Genomic DNA, 20313 nt, shown 5'->3' on the forward strand with positions numbered 1-20313 from the left:
CATTCTACAAGTGACATCGGTCATTTTTATGTTGCTGCATGTTTTTTTTCCCGGTCATCCTTAAAACTTTGCCCTGGGCTGTACTTGACCAACACAGATGGAGATGGAAGCAGCGGTGTTCATTATCTCCTCTGTTGATTGAGTTCTGGGCCGAACCGCAGACTGCAGGCAGTGGTAATCAAATACCTAGTGTGTAGTTGCAGTATACGCGCTTACTAAGACTCAAAGGTGTCCAGTCACCCAGGCATGCGATAACATATCAACACTAGATGATCCGTATTTCACAATTAATAGTTCATTTCTGTCTTCTGTCTAAAATCTCTCGATATTTTACTAAGTGTTTGTTTTTCATGTGTTTGTTGCGTTTTAGTCTGTGTGTTAGTCGGTGGAGAAATTTGAATATATATCTTCTTTTTTTATTGTCATAGATTCTTTGGGTGGTACGTCTCCGTTCGGTAGCCTCCACCAAAGAGAGGAGGACAAACAACAGGGAAGCAGCAACCTATTTGGCGGACTGGGGTGGACCATCCCACCTCCGGACCAGATTTCGGGTTCTCCTACCAGCACCCTCTTACCAGAAAGAATTCAGGTATGACACCCCCACTGAGCTCTCTTTCCAAGTTAACTGTGCGTACACCATTGCAAAATTCTGACCGGCTGTGATGCAGTCATTAAGATTATGTTTGTCTTTGAAGCCTAATTGTATAAGAAGAGAATGCACGGTGTGAAAAGATTTGATGTTTCATAGTAGGCCATATATGACATAATGTTGGGCGATCTACTTATCCCCAATTGAATTTTATTACCCATCTACGTCATCAAAGTATGTATATGGAGAGTTCAACTCAAGAGGGCACTGCTTTCTTTTGTTTTTAGGAGGAGGGAAGGGGAGGGGGAAGGAGTAGGGGAGGGGAAAACCACAGTACCTGCTTGGAATATGTACTTGTACCTATATAATAAAGAAGTACAAGAGAGACATACAATGTGATGCTTGCAGTTTAATATCGTCTCTAGTCATTCCCAGCGTATCCGTACTGCCCTGTCTGTCTGTTAGCAGGGCCGACTCGATCTTCCACTTTTCTCATCTTCTTTCCCGTTCTCCAGTCAATCTGGTCGAGCCCTGTGAGCTCTGGAGGTGTGGAGCCCCCCGGCATGGAGAAGTTAATGAGAGACAAGCCTGAGACTTGAAGCAAGCAGAAGATCCCTTCACTGATGAATAATCTTGTTACTTTTGAGACGAAAAAAACCATCCACGGTGTGGTGGAGCAACCAACTAGGGGTTGCAGTAATTGAGGTAGATTTGGTATTTTGCTAAAATTCTTCAAATATGGCCAAGCGAATATGAAGGCAAGTGCCAGCGTGCAGCAAGTTTGGTGGCTGCGGTCTGAGATCACAAAATGACAACCAAGATGGCACCTAAGCTGCAAAACATTTAAGGCAAAAAAGAAATTAGAAAAACAACGGCAAACAACGACAGGAAATATCGCAACCAGACGATTTCCTTTGGTCGGAAGATGCCGTAGGGTAGACGATCCGGTTTTGGGTAAAAGAAGTTTAACATCTGAAAAGATGTCGGTTTTCGAAAGCACCGGAAAACGAAATCAAACGTTTCGCGTCGATCTGGAGCCGGTAAAAAGAAAAAATGACATTTTTGCTCCAATGCTAAGCTTGTTTCATAGGTTTGGATTATCTTTGAAAAGTCTTTTTTTTTTTTCTTCTCTATCTCTTTTCTCTATCTCTCTGTTTTTAAAACATTTTCATGAATTTTCTCGGAAAAAATTGTGGAGAACGAAGGAAGCAATAAGCTAGTTAGATAGACACGTCAACTGTGAATAGCTTGGTATCAGTCGTCGGGTTGAAGTTGCCACGATCTGGGAGGCTGTGTATAGAACTGCTGTGATTGTAAGAACAGGATAATTTTTCCGAAGAAAAAATAAAAACGAACACAAAAAAAAAGCATCGTACTGCAATTATTTGGAGGAATATAAAAAGGAAACCTGTAAGTTCAAAACTACGGGCTTGTCGATAGAGTTTGACGTCAATATTTACATAACTGTATTCCGTTTTTAGTCGTGAGCTGTTTAAATTTAGGGAAGATAGCAGGAAGAGCTAAATAGACAACTGCTGATTGGTCTGCTTATAGGTGGTAAGATAAGGGGCTGTCCTATTATATGTACGCCTTGGCAATGTCAAACGCATGTCTCCGGTCAGCTCGCGACTGCCTAGATAAGGCGAACGTTTAGATTCAGAGAAATCGCCTACGTAGGATTTATATTTCTGGCAGCTTGGTTTCATATTTTCATCTTTCTTGAAGATCTCACGTGCTGTGTACAGACATATATACATATATGTGTATATATATGTATTTGTAAACTTTTTAAGAGAAGCGTCTACAATTAAAGTTCAGCCCTCTGACGGTCAGAGGGTCATATAACGCGAACACGTTGGAAAACGCTTGGAGGAAACTGTTTAGAATCTGTGCTCCTTTGTATCGGCTACTGAATGTGTTTTAACATTAAAACATTGTGGAATTCGGACATAAATTTAGAAGAACCAACTGTAAATTCAATGTCAACATCTCCGATAGTTTTATTTGGGATTTTTCCCGCTCTTTCTTGCTGGATAGTTTATCCTCTTGGAAACTTCTAGACCCTGTGGTGTGTTTTTCTCTCTTTCCTTTATAGTTTGTTCGTAACCGCATGCATGCATTTATTTTGCTATGTATATATATATCCTTGATTTGCTCGTAAAGGTTTTCAGGGTTGCTTTTTGACAATCTGGGTTTTTTTCTCTTGTTGTCTTGTCTTGATTCCTCTTGCATAAACTCGTCACCAAATTGCATTAATACATCAACCGTTACCATGGAAACATGATGAAACTTGGGCCTCTGTCAATATTCAAACCCATTTTTGGTCGATCAAGTATCAGGAAACGTGTCAAGTCGACATCGGAGGCACGTGGAAAGTCGAAAAATGTTTGACTTATGTTTTTTTGTACGTTAATGTTGACAAATTAGACGAAGGTTGTAATTTGATTGACTTAAAAGCATGCCTGAAGTCATGTCCGAGTACCGAACAAGATTTCGAACCAAAAGCTGTTCACTAGATGAGAGAGCCTGCTGTTTGAGAAAGAATTGATGGACAGCTTCTTCACGAAGCTCCACACAGCTTATTAGTCTAACTTTTTAATCTGATTTTCATCCGATATTTCTACTTAGCAAGTAAATAAGAAGTATGACGCATAGAGAGCAAAAAAGATGTGCTTTGCTGTGTAAGTTAAACAGTCAGTCACCGAGAAGAAAATTTAAATGCCGACAAATTTTTGAATCCATAACGAGCCAATCGTCTGTCTCGCTTGATCGTAATAGGAAGGTCATCTATATAGAGGAAATTGGTGGATATCGAGAAAATTGGTTTTGTACTCGTGTTTTTTTTTGTGGTGGAATGAATGTAAATTACAGCTTAATTGAGACAGAGAATTTAGTATGGATTATATTAAGTCAAATGGCATCTTATTGTAATTTCACAGTGGAGTCAAAACCTGCAGTACTAGTAACCTCACCCCACTCCCACTCCAAGAAAAAAAGTAGTCAAGAAAGAAAAAAAAACCAAAAGAATCTTTCATTGCTGATAATTTCTCGAATCGCTTACAGTACAGAATGGAGAGTATGCTGGCGTTCTCAAGTCACAGCTGCTAAAGAAAGAAATGGGAAAATATTTTAGCTCTCTCACTGCACTGTTGCTAAAGGAAAGAATGGAGGAGTATGTTTACATTCTCACTTTACTGTTGCTAAACTAAAGAATGGAGGAGTATGTTTCCATTCTCACTTCACTGTTGCTAAATCAAAGAATGACAGAGTATTTAAGCACTCTCACTTCACTGTTGCTAAAGTAAAGAGTGGAGGAGTATGTTTACATTCTCACTTCACTGTCGTTAAAGGAAAGAATGACAAAGTATTTCAGCACACTCACTTCACTGTTGCTAAAGGAAAGAATGGAGGAGTTTGTTTACATTCTCACTTCACTGTTGCAGAAGTAAAGAATGGAGAAGGACTTTGTTTACATTCTTAATTGACAGTTGCAAAAGTAAAACATGGAGAAGTATATCAGCATTAAAATATGGAGAAGTATTTCAGCATTAATACGTGGATAAGTATTTCAGCATTACCATTTTCTCTGTGGCTAAAGTAATGAATGGAAGAGTATGTTTACCTTTGCATTGCATTGTTATTCAAGGGAAAGAATTTGTCTATTGTACAGTATTGAAAATCTTTGCAGTTAGTTCATACTATGCCACAAGTATGTCTTGTAAACAGTACAGAGAGTATATTATAGGGTTATTGATACTCTCGGAAGGGTGTGATGTTAAATATCTAGTACAAATGACAAATCAATACCCAATTCTTCCGTCTGGCTTTGAGCATAGCATAGTCTGCAGTTCTTTCCATCCTTGCACTGTAGCCAAAGCCAAGCTTAGAAGAGTAAGACACCAAACACTAACTCTGAGGGTAGAAGCCGCCCAGTCATTTCACCTCCTCCATTTGTAAGGATTTTTGGTGCTGTCGGAGAGCAATGTGTGTGTGTCCATGTGCACGCGTGGGTTGGTATCGATGGCAAGCTTGGTAAACTAAACATCTATTGCTGTTTTGACATTTAAGTCGTTGAATATTTTCACCTTCTGTCGTTTTTGCTATACATGTCAAACATGGACAACATTGGTAGCAGTTATCTCATGCAGAAATATTGTATGCTTTTCCTTTGTTGTAGTGGAAAACACACTTATTTAATAGTCAGATTCCCCGATAAGATTATTTGAATTTCATGTTATGTGTAACACCTATCTATTGTATTGTCTGATATCAGAGGGGGGGACAATGCTTTCTATTTTTACTTGTGAACGATGGTCTGGTGGATAGAAGCTGGGGGTGGGGGGGAGGGAGTCTGTCTGATATTTAGGCAGTTCTTGCCCCCGTAAGGCACCATGCTGTAACATTCATCAGCACTGGTAGAACCTCTTTGGCCGTGTTACTAATTTCATATATGCAGATGATGTGTTTCTGTAGGTTGGTGGGTCTACTGTGACAGGGGGATAAACATGAACCTCGTTAGTCGTTCTTCGGTGGTCTTACTACTCAGTTATTATGGAAGTTACCATTCGTGTGACATATATTCCTCATTGCTGGTTTATTTTGTCAGGCATAATCTCTCTGCAATTAATTTTTTTTTCAAAATTTCCACATAAATTCTCATATCAAATTTTTTTGTTAATGTTTTTCTTTTCTTTTACTTTTGTAAAACTTGAAAATTTCATTTAACAAATGTAAGAGCAGATGTCATTTTCTTTCTCTCTCTCTCCGCAAGAAACAATAAACAGTGGGGTTTATTTCCAATTTCAGCTGTCTAAATTTCTAACTATTAAACTGTAGACATTCAAGTGATAATATTTTGTCTGTTTTCGTTATTGAACTACATGTGTTACAAACACCGAGAGAGATGTGTTGTACTTTGACACTTTTCAGCAAGTATGGAGTGTTGGATAATTCTATGATTGTTGCTAGTTCTCATGTGTACCCAAGTACTGATTGCACTAAGAGTCGCACTGGATCAAGTATAAATAAAAAAACGAAGAAAACTTAAAGCAGATAGGTGTGTTTTCAGCATTTCTCTCACCGTTAAATATATACTTGTTTTAACGTGAACAGAAATGTTTTTTATAACAGATGTCTAAAATCTTGAGAAAGAAATAAGAAAAGATTTCTGGCATGTCGGATAACAGCTATCAGTACTTTCGTAGCAGAAGTACCGAGAATAACGTAATTTACATATAAGAATCGGGGCTAAGAGTCATTAACTGTTGAGATTATATACTTGGCTAACTTTTGGGGGTGGGGGTGAGGTTGGGGGGCAAACAAAAACTTGGCAGGCTCGGTAGAGGAAATTTTGCTGTAGTAACTTGATTGGCTGTGACGAGCGGTGAAATGGGATTATGTAAAGTAGACCAGTTTACTCTTAAAGAAATCTATTATTCTCTAGCATCATTAATGTTACCCTGTAAAGTTTTTTCTGGTTTGTTGTTCTAGATTGACGTTCTTGCTAAACCGATGGCTCTGTGTGCTTGAATCTTTTACTTTTAAATGTTCAGTTTTTTAACAATCTGTTCTAGTGGTTCATTAACTATCTCAAGCTCGCTGGCAATCATATTTAGTCAGTGGGGGGTAAATAATGTTGTACTCACTGATAGTATGGAACAAAAGTTATATTAACAAAGGAATAAAATATAATATAAAAAAAAATAATAAAAAAAAATACACAACGACCCCAATGTACCCCATATGTTTCTAATTTATTTTATTTTATTTTGTTATACTTTTTAAGATTAATCAAACAAAATATGTTTATTTTCAGCAGTGCAAATATGAAGTATGGTAATATTTTGTATTGCAGAGTTCAGGATTTCATATCCCACTTTCACTTCCCTACCAACAATCCACTTAATCCGGCACCCAGTGACCCAACCCCACCTACCCCGACCCGACCCCCACCTACCACCCCATCCCATTGAAATGGCTGTAGATCAGTTTGCCTCTGAAAAAGATCACATGAAATGAATTGAGTAAATATCCAAGGAGCACTGATCAAGGATAAGGAGCAAACAAGATTCTACATGTTTGTGGTTCCAATACGTAAGAACCAGCACATTGCTGAACAGTAACCCTGAGGTAAGAATTTGAGGGAAACTACCAATAAGGAGATCATTAGTAAGAAAAATAATGTAGTACCTGTCCCCCATCGAACACATAATCGGTGGTTATTTCCAAGATATTTACATATATATATATATGTATATATATATGTATATATATATATATATATATATATATATATTAATAGCCTGTATATGGGAAGTTACTTATACTGTAACAACAGTCTATTCGTTGACAATTCAGGTAACGATGAGCCTATATATATATGTATATATATATAAATAGCCTGTACATGGGAAGTTATGTATACTGTAACAACAGTATTCGTTGAAAGTTAAGGTAACGATGAGCCTTGTAAATTTATTGTTATGTTTTAGGCAGACGACCCTCTTGCCTGTGCGTGGCACTCAGTTCAGACGATGACTCCTGTGTCCAATATTTATGTAATATTTATATAAACAAAATAGGGATAATAATCTTAAAAAATCTTAAAATCATCAATTAATATATAAAGAGCAAGAAAGAAACCCCATATCTATACACACACACTTAAGATATATATGTATATGTTTGTATATATATAGATATCTATATATATAGATATCTATATATATAGATATCTATATATATATAGATATCTATATATAGCACGTATTATTTCTAGCTGATCAAGGTCGCGTTTAATGTATTTATAGGTGCATTATCTAACATTTTATTTGTACAATGCTCTAGAGCAGGCTAATAAAGGAAACAAATTGAACTTTGAGTCCATAGTCATATATATATATATAGCCTATATATATATAGCCTATATATATATATATAGCCTATATATATATATATAGCCTATATATATATATATATATATATATATATATCAATTGTTCACTTCCTGCTGCAAGAGTGCTCAATACGTATATGTAGAGCAAATAATATAATATACCTATACTGTAATTTACAACATGTTGTAACTCAAGTTTCACGGCGATCATCAGACAACTTGTTGTCTATATATGACTGTGGACTCAAAGCTCAATTTTTTTCCTTGATTAGCCTGCTCAAGAGTATTGCACATATAAAATGTTAGACAATGCACCTTAAAATACATTGATCACAATGCAGATAGGCTAAAAATAGCCTCGACGCGCTAAAGGCCAAATGTCGGTGAATAAATGTGTATTTGTGATACATATTTGTGATACCTATTTGAAAAATGTTAGCAATCTTAAGTTGATCAACTTTAGGATCAGTATTCTTGTGAGCCTTTAATAATCATAGGTATAACCTTTCTCATTATCTGCATCCACTTGTCCAACCTTCTGTCGGTTCAATTGATCATACATAGTTCCATTTCCAGTTTTCTGTGCCCTGGCTTTGATTAAGTCCTTTGGGACAGTCTTTAAGTTGTATGCTTGTCCAAGGAGGTGCATTAGATCTATGAATTGTGTAGTAAGGTTTAACTTCCAGCTAAATTCGCTCGCCCGATAGTCAAAGGGGAACACGTGGTGGTAGTTATGCCAACCTTCCCCCAGAACGAGAAGGGAGACAAACGGGTTCTCCCCGGGGTCGATAGTTTCATCGTACGGCCGGTTACCCCAGATGTGCGCCACGCTGTTCACGCACCACGTAAAGTTGTATTCCACAACCAGTCGCGTTACTGCGACTAGGATGAAAGCATTCCAAAGGGATTCGCCCCAGAGGTAGTGGGGGAGGTAGGTCGGAAGAAAGAACGTGATTAGGAGACTGAGCTGGTAGTAATACCTGGAAGGCAATGAAAAGCGAAGAAAACTTATATCAGCTTCAGTAGTAGGCTCTGAATTAAACAACTTAGAAATACATGGTGCGGCAAGTTCGAAGTATTCCATTTGAAATGCGATTGGTGATGGGATGGATGTACGGTCTACTGTTATTAAACATCTAGTGTTTTATTTGTGGGACGGGTTATATTTAAAATCCGGAGTGACACACCGTGCATGTTAAGACAGAGAAAGTGGAATTAGGTCTAATTACTAAATATTAATTTTTACGCTGGCATTCGCTTCATTGATGGAAGTGCAGCATTCCTAGAAAGACATTTTAAATCACTTAGGTGGAAAGTAGAAACTGGCTTGGGGGGGGGGGGGGTGGTGTCACGCAAGGGCGGCGGAAGCACTTTTAATCTGGGGGGGGCACCGACGTCAAAGGGCACTTTGGAGAAAATTGATTGGACTGATGCAGCCTGATATTAAGTCCCCTTTATAACTCTTATTGTATTATCTTATTTGCGTTTACACATCACTCCATCAACGCCCCCCCCCCCCCCTCAACGAAAAAATGCATACTAGCACTGCAATATCCAATGTGCAAATTGGGAAACAAGGAAAAAGTTTTCTTTCGAGTCAAAATGATGTGAAATCATGCTAATTGCTAAAGTAGGAATCTGCCGAATTAGAGTTTATTTCTTGTTAAGAGCTTAACAATTTTTTTCCATTCGCAACAGCTTTGAGAAATTCATTCATAGTCAGGGGCGTAGCCAGGATTTGCAAAGTTGTAGGCACGACTACCTGAGCGGAGCGCCACCATCAGCTGGCGCGGAGCGTACAAGAAAATTTTTGGTTTTACAAACCCCCCAGATGGCAGGAAACGGCCCTTCCCGAGTGTTCATTCTGGTTCCCTGGCCTCTTGCTAACTTGAGACACCTCATTCAATATCACTTTTAAACCCCCAAAACCCAACTTCTGATACTTGTAGATACAAAGATAGGCCAGAAATGTCTTTGATACAACTATAGCCAGTAATTGTCTTTGATACAACTGTAGCTAGTAAACGTTTATCGAAAAGGCTGTTTTGGAACTTGGAACGCCGATCGTTAAACAACAGGCAACAAAGTGCTGCAGCTCTATACATATAAAGTCTGTTAATCAACGATAGGCTTGTTTGACTGTGGAATGTTTCTCAACTGAAATTTTATCTGCGTAAACGGGTTCTTAACTAGATGTTAAAAAACTGACAAGATCGGATCCTAGTCTTTTTCGGCGGGTAGAGTGTTGAATGAAACGGCACACGATAGAAATGACAGCCTAGATGACAGAAGAATAGGTCACCTAATTTAGCCATATTCTTGCTACGTTCATTTCAATAGTTTTTCCTGTCTAGACTCTTAAAGTTGTCCAGTAAGCTTATGGATTTGAATTATGGGTGTTTTAAAAAAAGATAACTTGGCCAATGCTACATACTGGCTACGCCCCTGATAGTTCTAAATTAGGATTAGATCTCTTACTGAAATATCGCTGACCTAATTAGGTGATCAAGAATACAATTTTTATGTAGAAAAAGGGCACATTTTTAACCCGAGGAAAAGTGGGGGGGGGGACACGTGCCCCCCCCCCCGGTTCCGCCGCCCTTGGTGTCACGAGAAAAATAAAAATCTCTGAGCTCGATTGTACTGTTGCTTTGTTTTGCAACCGGAGTCTTCCCATCAAACTCCAGGCTCTGATAGCAAAAAATCTGAATGGTCATGATACGGGAAATTGATGGTGCCATGAATGGCCAACTTGTCCCCCGCTATCCAGTGATGGGTAGCGTTTAGCTAGTGAGAAGTTCTATCTGGACTTAGAGACCACATTACTTTTGTGATTTGGTGTGTAATTAGTTCAATAGGGCTTTTAAAGGGCGTATGCTACCTAGCGCATCGAGTTTAATAAATCGATTTATTAAACTCGATGGCCTAGCGTTGTAACGTAAAGGTTAGGCTGCTGAGGTTATCGTTTCCTAACCATGGACCTAGTATGACAATGAGGATAGGATAACGCATTTGGAAGTAAGTGTTATAAGTAAACAGCAACGCATTAATCTTTGAAGAGCAATTGCCGATTCACTGGTATTATCAATGTAGCATGTTAGGCTAGGAGTTCAAGTGTTACTGCTAGGGCCTATCGCTAGGCTATTTGTGTGTGTGTGTACTGTGTACATGTATGCAACCAAGCCTCTGTCGTTAGGATATTAATATCTGTAAAGGATATATCCAGGAGCACAACCAAGTAAACATCTTAGGGGGGGCAGGGGGTTGGGTCAAGGTCCCACTGGCAGACAGAATAGTACAACTTAGTTCCTTGTGTACAGTATCATTGTATCATTTATCACTTGTACCTAAGTAACTAAAGTTAGGTTAAACTTCTCAAGGGGGAAGGGATCGAGAAACACCCCTCCCTCCCCCAATTTAAGATTTTATTTTATTGGTGCTAGTGAAATATGTGAACTGTCAACCACTAGCCTTGGTGACAGCTCTTTGCTGAATACAATGAATTTCCTACAATGGTTTGGCATGGTACTCACTTGTGTTGATAATAAACCACAGGATCGTTCAGCAGGTCACTGCAATCAATACCACCACCTCGCTTGATCACATCCGGGTGTTTTTTGACCATCAACCAACCAACGTGAGAGAAGAAAAATCCCCTTTTAGCATTGTGAGGATCTGCGTTGGAATCGGTGAATTTATGGTGGGCGCGATGGTCCCTGCACCAAACGTATAGAGAATTCTAGAAGAAACCATTAACATTAGTAAGGAGCTGAATACAGGCCGGTAAACTAAAATGAAAAGAACTTCAATGTAAACATTAAAATGAACCCTATAGGCATATAAAGCAGTCACAGGAATTGGCGGCCACAACCGGGGGGGGGGCGGGGGGGGGGTCGGGGTAGGATCCGGTCATGACAAACATATCTTGTTGACAAAGCACACTCGTTTTGCGACAAAATCATGAGAATTGGAGCGGTTGATCTCCTTTTCAATTGAATTGTAAGTAGAATTATCCGGTCATATAATTGGAGCTACATTAAAATGCAATAAGCGAAACGGAGAGCCGGTTCTTGGTGACTTCTTGATATCAACTGTGTTCATTCGAGCTTTTCTTACCTGAAATGCTAGTGTTGCACACAGAGCCAAAAGAAGTCTCATTGGTAGTCTAGCGGTGTATGCCCTGTGACACCATAAGCGATGTGCTCCGGCCGTTATCCCTCCGACACACACAGGGACTAGGGCTGTAGCTATAAAAGATGAACAATTTTACAGACGTTTTCGATGACAGAGGCAAAATTTAATTTTGATTAGGTATATATAGAAGGAATAATTTAGTGTTCAACGTTTGCGTGGCCGTTTTCGAAGGCTCTGAACTTGTCTCATATAAAATAATATATGGTTTCTTTGTACAAAACCTGCTCTACATGGTGGAACTTGTACATATAACAATTTGCTCATTTTGCATATAGCATGTTGCGCAGTGATACCGGATAAAGTTATTCCCTGATCGAGTGAACAAGGACTTTATAGAGAAGTCTCTTTCAATGTTAATAACACAAGCTCAAATCAATAAAAGTACCAGGCTTTAATAGTATTGTACCACAATGAACTGAAGATTTATGTAGGGCTACCATGAAGAAAGAGGAGCAAATTTAACATAGGGATCCCCAACCCTTCCGAATGGTTGCTTGGCGTAATATCCGTGCACATTTATCCGTTTAGCCAAAATAATTCTGAAATACTTTAAAAATCCCTTGCAGTCCTATAGGTATCGCACCACAATTAAAGTAATGCACGTCCCGCCTGAGAGGTTAACTATTGTCGGGAAAAAACGGTGCCGAGTTACATTATTGTTACATTTTTGTTTGGGAAAATTAAATACTTGATTACATCCATGAACTTATTGGAATAAATATTACAACAGGTGTATATTTCAGTCCTCCCTCCCCCTCCCCCCCACCCCTGTACCACATTTACGATCGCCCTCCATATCATTGCTAGATCTTTCAGCTGGAATTTTGCATTGATAGTCAATAGAAAAACAGGCTATAAAATGATAATTATCTTTAGTTTCATGTATGCCTCAAAATCCGTTAAATTTTCGAAATACAAAGTCGAAGTTCGCATCAAACCACCAAACATGTCAACAGTTTATGCATGTGGACCTTTCGTTACCCCCCAAGTTACTTACAACCATTCCAATCAAGAAAAGTTGATATTTTGAGACATAGTTGTACTTTTGAGATACAAAAGTCGCATTTTGGATGAATAGGTGGGGGGGGGGTGTAATTTCGATGATATACTGGAACATTGAGATAACATAGCCGAATCGAAATTTGAGAGGAAACTTTAATGTTTCAGATAAGAAGTTTACATTTTCGATATCAAAAAGTTACCAATAGAAACACAAAATAAGCCGACGAAAATTCAATTTTAGATGAAGTAGTTCAATAAAAAGATATAATGTTGGAATTTCGATATAATTACGGATGGCAATTTCGAGACAAAACTGAATTTCGGAGAGTCCAAAATGTGACGGCACGAATTTTAAAGCCGATATCTGAAGACGGCAAGTTTGAAGGTGCCACTTCATTCAGTAAACCAGTCAAGTATTGGCGGGCTGGTTAGAAAATCACACCACTATACACTAGAATGGTTAAACGTTGCAAAAGACACTAAATAATGGGAAATTAGCGGATGGTTTTTAAGAGAAAAAAGCTCCAATGCGCTTCTTTTCATACGTATACCCTTTTCAAGTTTTGTAATAAAAATGCCTTTACATTATTCCTAATTCCTTTATTTAAAGAAGGACCCGTATGCTAAATATTAGAGAGAAAGAAGAAAGTTAAGAAAACTATACGTATTTATTGCATCACATTAAAAATGTGAAATTTCGTGGAACGGAATGCTCGGAGGGTTATAAGTTGTCGAGAGGATAACAGGTTAGGTTTGGGGTTAAACACTGCAAGTTCAAGCTTCCGTCGCTAGCGATTAAGTGAAAATGCTTGCTGACGTTTGGTAGGAAAACAAGAATGAGCGGTTGACGAAATACGTGAAATTTTAATAACTTTTATCTTACCAAGAACAATCGTCTTTAATTGGCACCTCCATATGACGACGGTCAATCCATACAGAGCTATAGAGTGGATGATCAAGTGTGCTAGAAGGTTCCCCCAAACGATCTGCATTTTGTAGTCTTCCTGATCTTTCCCGTCAAGGCTCTCATCTTTAGTCGCCTTACTCGTAGACTTGCTGCTCGTGCCGTTTGATGTACGGTGGATGTCAGTCATCGTTAATGAATCCTTTGGGAAAATATACGGAGGTAGTTCTATAAATATACGTATCGTATATGAATTAAAATAATCAGTTTTTAATTTATTACATTTCTGCACATAAACTCAACACTATTAATCAAACACCAAAAAGTTCGACAGCTAATGTGGAACTTTCATAAACAGAATAAAAAAAAAACACAATTTGAGATTGAAGCCGAAAGAAAAAGTCGATGTTTCAAGATTAAAAAAACATTGAATGTTTTTTTTAAATCAAAGTTCAAACTTTTGATACAAGAAAGCATAATTTCGAGAATATAGTATAGACATTTTGAGAACAAATAGTCGGAAAATTTCCAGAAAAGAAGAATAAGTAGAAAGTTTGAAATTGACATTTGGATAAAAAACTTTTTGAGATAAATACTCAAGAAAAACAAGAAAGACGAAGCAAAAATCAGTAAAATGAAAACATGAAATTTCTAGACAAGACTATTTTTCTCTCTCTCGATGAAACATAAATTTTCGAGATAAAAAAACTAAACTACTGATGTAAACCATAAATTTGGCATAACTAGAAATTAGGCCTATATCGAATTTGCTTTGTTATTAACTACTACTTCTACCAATTTATAACTTTCGACGATATACTGGATAAAGGTACCGATATTTCATACATTAATGTATACGTTACCGTAAATAGTTTATCATGTATAGAAAGCGGACTAGCTGCGGGTTCAAGTTGATAATCTCAGATAAAAGACGAACTGCTGAAGAGTGAAATAGTGTCTGATATCACCGAGTTATATAGACGCGTTCCTTAAGTGTATTTGCAGACGGGTTTCATGTGGAGATGTTTGTTGTATCATGTCATGTAATATTTAAGTAAATATTTGATAAAAGCTTGTCTACAACATTGATATGTTATATGTCTAGACTTATTTACGTTGATTAATGTTTTATTGGTTGAGGTCAAAGCTCATTTTGAGGTCGACAGTATAGCCAACACGTGATAGTCTTGTAATAAACTAGCTTACTAAAATCCCCATAGCCTTTGTTAAACTCAGAGTTGCATGGATGGTATATGGTGCCCTCTACTTATTACATATATAACAAACTAACCATATATAACAAACTAACCATATATAACAAACTAACCATATATAACAAACTAACCATATATAACAAACTAACCAGATATAAAAAACTAACCAGATATAATAAACTAACCAGATATAACAAACTAACCATATATAACAAACTAACCATATATAAAAAACTAACCATATATAAAAAACTAACCATATATAACAAACTAACCATGTATAACAAACTAACCAGATATAAAAAACTAACCAGATATAACAAACTAACCAGATATAACAAACTAACCATATATAACAAACTATCTCGATTAGTCCAGCTTCGATGAATCTTATACTTGATATGCAATTCTTGTTTTTGGTAGAGATAGGTCAGGAATGGCTAAATTTTTGAAAACTCATGGCTTAAAAAATTAGGCCAGCTTTGGTATGTTTATAGTTCTTTGTTGCCAGTGGAGGGATTACAAGGGGAAATGGTGGAGGAGCTCTTGTCCCGACTTTTCCCAGACCTTGAGGCTTTTTGGTTTCGATGAATATCGTAACCTTTGTAATAATGATGGCGTGTGTGTGTGTGTGCGTGTGTGCGTTTGTGACGCCCAGCTTGTAAACACGATATCTCAAGAAGGGAAAGTTGGACCAAGTTTATGTTTGGTGTGTAGATGTATCACATTAAGTACAAGAAACCCATTGTTTACTGTGGAGGTCAAAGGTCATTTAGGGTCACTAGGGGTTAAATTGTCAAAACCTTGTAAACACGATATCTCAAGAGAATTGTTTTGGGCAGACCTCATGTTTAGTGTGTGGATGTATCACATTGAGTACATGAGGTCTATTGTTTTCTGTGGAGGTCAAAGGTCATTTGGGTTCACCAGAGGTCAAAATGTTGAAACCTTGTTAACACAATATATCTCAAGAAGGGAAGCTTGGGCAGACCTCATATTTGGTGTGTAGATGAACCACATTGAGCACAAGAAGCCTATTTTCTGTGGAGTTCAAATGTCATTTTCGATATCTTGAATTTTATTTAAGATATCTCAAATTGTCTTTTAGATATCAAGAAACAAATCAAAGAAAAACAAAAGGAAACATTATTTAAGATATATCGAATTGAATTCTGGCGGATTGGCACTTTAACGGGGCAGTCATTCAGTGTTTCCATAAATCAAGATCCCATTTCTTTAGATCAGGTTACCCTAACTGGGTGAATGAACCCTCAGGGGTGCGTGAGTCCATCCCAGGGGGTTCGTGAGACGTTTCTGGAAGTCAAAACTAGAGTACTTTTTGTTGAACTAAAATCTAATATGTAATATAATTTAGTAATGTACAAAAGTCGTATGTATCGACAAACTCTTTTTATATACCCATATGTTGCCATAGTAGTACCGTACGGTGCATGTGATAAAAAAAACAGGAGCATCCGTCTCATCGTGTGTGATGGGTGATCGATGCGTGATACAATTCGTGATCTGATCTTGAAGCTTCCAAATAAATATTTGTTCATCTCTTGTTTTATGAACTTGATCTTTTACGAAGCACTGCTATGCGTATTATAGTATAATAATGACTCAGATCGTGTCTCAAAAAGTTGAGGGTTCGTGGACAACTTTGACATCCACAGGGGGTTCGGGGGGGGGGGTAAAGTTAGGGAAATCCTGCTTTAGACCTGACAATTTCCTTAGATTTTTTAAGATTTCAGTTTACTGAAAGGCAAAGGGGTCCACAAAGGCACATAAAGGGCATATTATTCAGCTTCTAGCAGCAGTGGCGGGCTTCGGAGCGTGTTATGAATACGTATAGCGTGGCAATGTGAGCTACAAATAAACTACCGACGGGACAAGCATATAAATAAATGATTTTCCTCCGCTCCATGCATTAGCAAATTTTCTTGATTTTCTTTCATATCCGTAACATTTCTAGAATTCCGGGTCATGAATTTCCTTTGATTTCTGTAAGGTTTCCGTGATTTCACTTATATCAAGAAATTCTTTGAAATTTACCTTCACTCAACGATTTTCCTTACAATCAGAAAATTTCATTGAAAGTGGAAGTACTGATAAGACTACTTATTCGCGTTCATTCAGTTCAGAGGAATGTAACGTGTACCGGAAACACAAGTTTGGATATCTCAAATTCTCGATATCTCTAATTCAATTTAGTGTGTGAGTCAATGTGGCTTTTAATTGGCGTATTCTACCAGGTTAAGGTACCGTGGTTACCAACAGAAAGATAAAAAAGTGCAGTCACTATGGTGCCTGCTTTTAGTATCCGGTTGTCGTCTGGGTTAAAACAGCTGCCCAATCAGAGCAGCGAATCTGGGATATCAACAGAGGGCAGTAACTGAGTGAGCTTTTTGACGGAGGGCAGGGGGTGGGGGAGGGGTTAGGGTGGAGGAGGGCGGTTCTATAGATAAAACTTTAGAGTTTCAGGGTTACACAACTTTCCCTCTTGTTTTGAGTTTTAAAAAAAAGGAAAGTAGCTAATTTATGATGAACAATAGATGATGTATATTCAAAAATACCAACAATAGACTAAAATTGAAGAAGAATTTCTCTTAGTACAGCATAAGTCAATTTATTTTACTTTGCTCTGTGTTGCAAAAGAACTAAAAGAAAAAGAAAAAAAAGGGGGGGGGGAGAGAAAGCAACGAAAATCGAATAAGATATATCAAATAAAAATGGAAATATCTTAACATAATGGGTAAAAATGAACTTTTGAAGTAACGTGACGTGCGCATTTTTCGGTACATTTTTGTATATGTAATACTAGACCGGCAGCCCAGAGCACTTTGATCAAACGAACGAGGTACCAATATCTGAGTATTGGAACATTTGTGGAAAAACCCAGTATATCCAAAAGTGGACGTCTGCCGTGGTCGCTCTGCTGCATGTGGCCCATGGGGCCGGTTAAAGGGGGCCAAAAAATGCATCTGATCAAACGAACGAGGTACCACTTGAAACCAATGTCAACTTAATGCATGAATGCCACAAAGTAATGAATGGCCCATGACAGACAAATTTTCTGCTGCAAAGGGCCCGCCAGACGCCCCCAAATATGGCCCAAATGCCCATTATCGTAGCATTGACCCAGATTAAATATGCAAGGTACCACTCAAAACCGGTTTGGAATGTTCGGGTTGACCTTACAGACTATGGAAATAATCATGCCAGACAAATTTTCTGCTACAAAGGGCCCGCCAGACGCCCCAAAAGGGCCCCTTAAAATGAATTTGATCAAACGAACGAGGTACCACTTGAAACCAATGTCAACTTAATGCATGAATGCCACAAAGTACTGAATGGCCCATGCCAGACAAATTTTCTACTGCTAAGGGCCCGCCAGACGCCCCCAAATATGGCCCAAATGCCCATTAGCGTAGCATTGACCCAGATTAAATATGCAAGGTACCACTCAAAATCGGTTTGGAATGTTCGGGTTGATCTTACAGACTATGGAAATCATCATGCCAGACAAATTTTCTGCTACAAAGGGCCCGCCAGACGCCCCAAAAGGGCCCATAAAAATGCATTTGATCAAACGAACGAGGTACCACTTGAAACCAATGTCAACTTAATGCATGAATGCCACAAAGTACTGAATGGCCTATGCCAGACAAATTTTCTGCTGCTAAGGGCCCGCCAGACGCCCCCAAATATGGCCCAAATGCCCATTAGCGTAGCATTGACCCAGATTAAATATGCAAGGTACCACTCAAAATCGGTTTGGAATGTTCGGGTTGATCTTACAGACTATGGAAATCATCATGCCAGACAAATTTTCTGCTACAAAGGGCCCGCCAGACGCCCCAAAAGGGCCCATAAAAATGCATTTGATCAAACGAACGAGGTACCACCTTAAACCAATGTCAACTTAATGCATGAATGCCACAAAGTACTGAATGGCCTATGCCAGACAAATTTTCTACTGCTAAGGGCCCGCCAGACGCCCCCAAATATGGCCCAAAATGCCCATTATCGTAGCATTGACCCAGATTAAATATGCAAGATACCACTCAAAACCGGTTTGGATCCACACAAAAACAATATTAAATGCAAAGGTACTTTCCACAGAGTAAAGAACTGCCAATGCAAGACAAATTTTCTTCTGCATAAGTCCCACCAGATAGAAAGAATAGGTGGCCCAATGTGGCCCTATATATGGGTCTAAAGAATTGGATATATGTGCCTTGTAACATGACATTTCAAGCTCATGATTATATTGTTTCCAGCATAAATTGGAGTTACTGTATACAAGACCAGTGTTTTATCTTATTTAGCTATTCGCTGCTCTAAGCAAAGTAAAGATAACACTTTCACCTAAGCCTCTAAATATTTTGGGATTTGCTGGCCTGGGCAAAAATTACAGTTCCCCACATTATAATTCTAACACTCTGAGGAAGAGTCTAGCCTGGCTTGGATCCACAGAACTACGGTTGGAAGAGCAAGAATGGGTGCTACAGCCCTGACTGGTTTGAGGGACCGGCTCTCCCAGATCATCTATTCCAAGAGGGGGAACTGAGCGAAGATTTTCAAAGTAGCCGACCAGACGTGGCTTCCGAGTTTGATGGCGATGATTCAAGTACTGAACCATCTTGGAGTGATGACTCCGACAATGAAACATTGATTTGAGCTTCCATTGTCTTTTTAGAATCAAGTTCATGGGAATACTTAATTTTCATAAACTTAGAGATCTGTCTGAATGGCAAATGCAGTGTCTTTTTACAATGCACACACTCCAGTGTTTAATCACTGTCAAGAGACATGAATTCTCAGTTCTTATACTTCGAACCTAACATGTGTCATGTTCAGAGTAATCACATAATGATCTTTTGTTACTATCTTTGCCAATTATGATTTTAGTACATTTAAACTAGCAAGATGACTTTCTTCAAAGGTAAAAGATCCCTTCATAGATGAAAACAAAAACCCTCATCTAGCATTCATATTTCTGAAAAATGGATGCCACATCTATTTGTTGGACTTGTTACAAGCTATTCGAATTGAATTAGTGTAATGATGGAAGTTCTAAAAGACCAAGATGGAGTAATATACGCCAATTACTCATTTTATATTTTGTATCAGGGAATGGAGTCATACGTGGTGATATCAGTATTTGTTTGTTCAATCTTAGCATTTTAAGTCCTTTAAAGAGTGTACCTAGCATAAAGGTACATATACATTTCTATGCTTCAATTATGTATCTTTTAAAAACCATATTGGACAGTTTCAACTTGAAACTGTCCAATATGGTTTTTAAAAGATACATAATTGAAGCATTACTTTCAACCCAAACCTTTATCGTTAAGTACACGTTATAAAGCATTTTCACCATTGTTTGATAATTGTTTCTTTGTCTGAGCTTAAGAAACAAAACATAATCTCTTTTGTTCGACTACATGTATGTCTTAAGATGACACTTAAGCGTTCTTTCTCAAGATTTTAAACTTTGTAGATTTACAAT

The 20313-nt window shown here is 38.1% G+C and overlaps 3 protein-coding genes across 4 annotated transcripts in view; 2 read left to right on the forward strand and 1 right to left on the reverse strand.

Annotated features, from left to right (window-relative positions):
• Positions 1 to 7899, forward strand: part of LOC139963421 (uncharacterized) — a 23207-nt gene extending 15308 nt beyond the window's left edge. The window contains exons 15-16 of the mRNA XM_071964166.1: positions 429 to 589; positions 1105 to 7899. Of these exons, the coding sequence (XP_071820267.1) occupies positions 429 to 589; positions 1105 to 1188 (245 nt within the window). The 3' untranslated portion in view covers positions 1189 to 7899. The remainder of the gene's footprint in view (positions 1 to 428; positions 590 to 1104) is intronic.
• LOC139963423 (stearoyl-CoA desaturase 5-like) lies at positions 6327 to 14605 on the reverse strand. The gene is made up of 5 exons (XM_071964170.1): positions 14448 to 14605; positions 13564 to 13786; positions 11601 to 11731; positions 11018 to 11223; positions 6327 to 8464 (listed from the first exon to the last, which is right to left on the reverse strand). Exons 2-5 carry the CDS (start codon positions 13772 to 13774, stop codon positions 7969 to 7971), a joined length of 1044 nt encoding a protein of 347 aa, XP_071820271.1. The 5' UTR covers positions 13775 to 13786; positions 14448 to 14605; the 3' UTR covers positions 6327 to 7968.
• LOC139963425 (stearoyl-CoA desaturase 5-like) overlaps positions 10371 to 20313 on the forward strand; it is a 31538-nt gene continuing 21595 nt past the window's right edge. For both annotated transcript variants that reach the window (XM_071964175.1, XM_071964176.1), the window contains exon 1: positions 10371 to 10502. The gene's annotated coding sequence lies outside the window, so the exon portion shown is untranslated. The remainder of the gene's footprint in view (positions 10503 to 20313) is intronic.

This window comes from Apostichopus japonicus, chromosome 22 (assembly GCF_037975245.1).
Source record: "Apostichopus japonicus isolate 1M-3 chromosome 22, ASM3797524v1, whole genome shotgun sequence".
NCBI lineage: Eukaryota > Metazoa > Echinodermata > Holothuroidea > Aspidochirotida > Stichopodidae > Apostichopus > Apostichopus japonicus.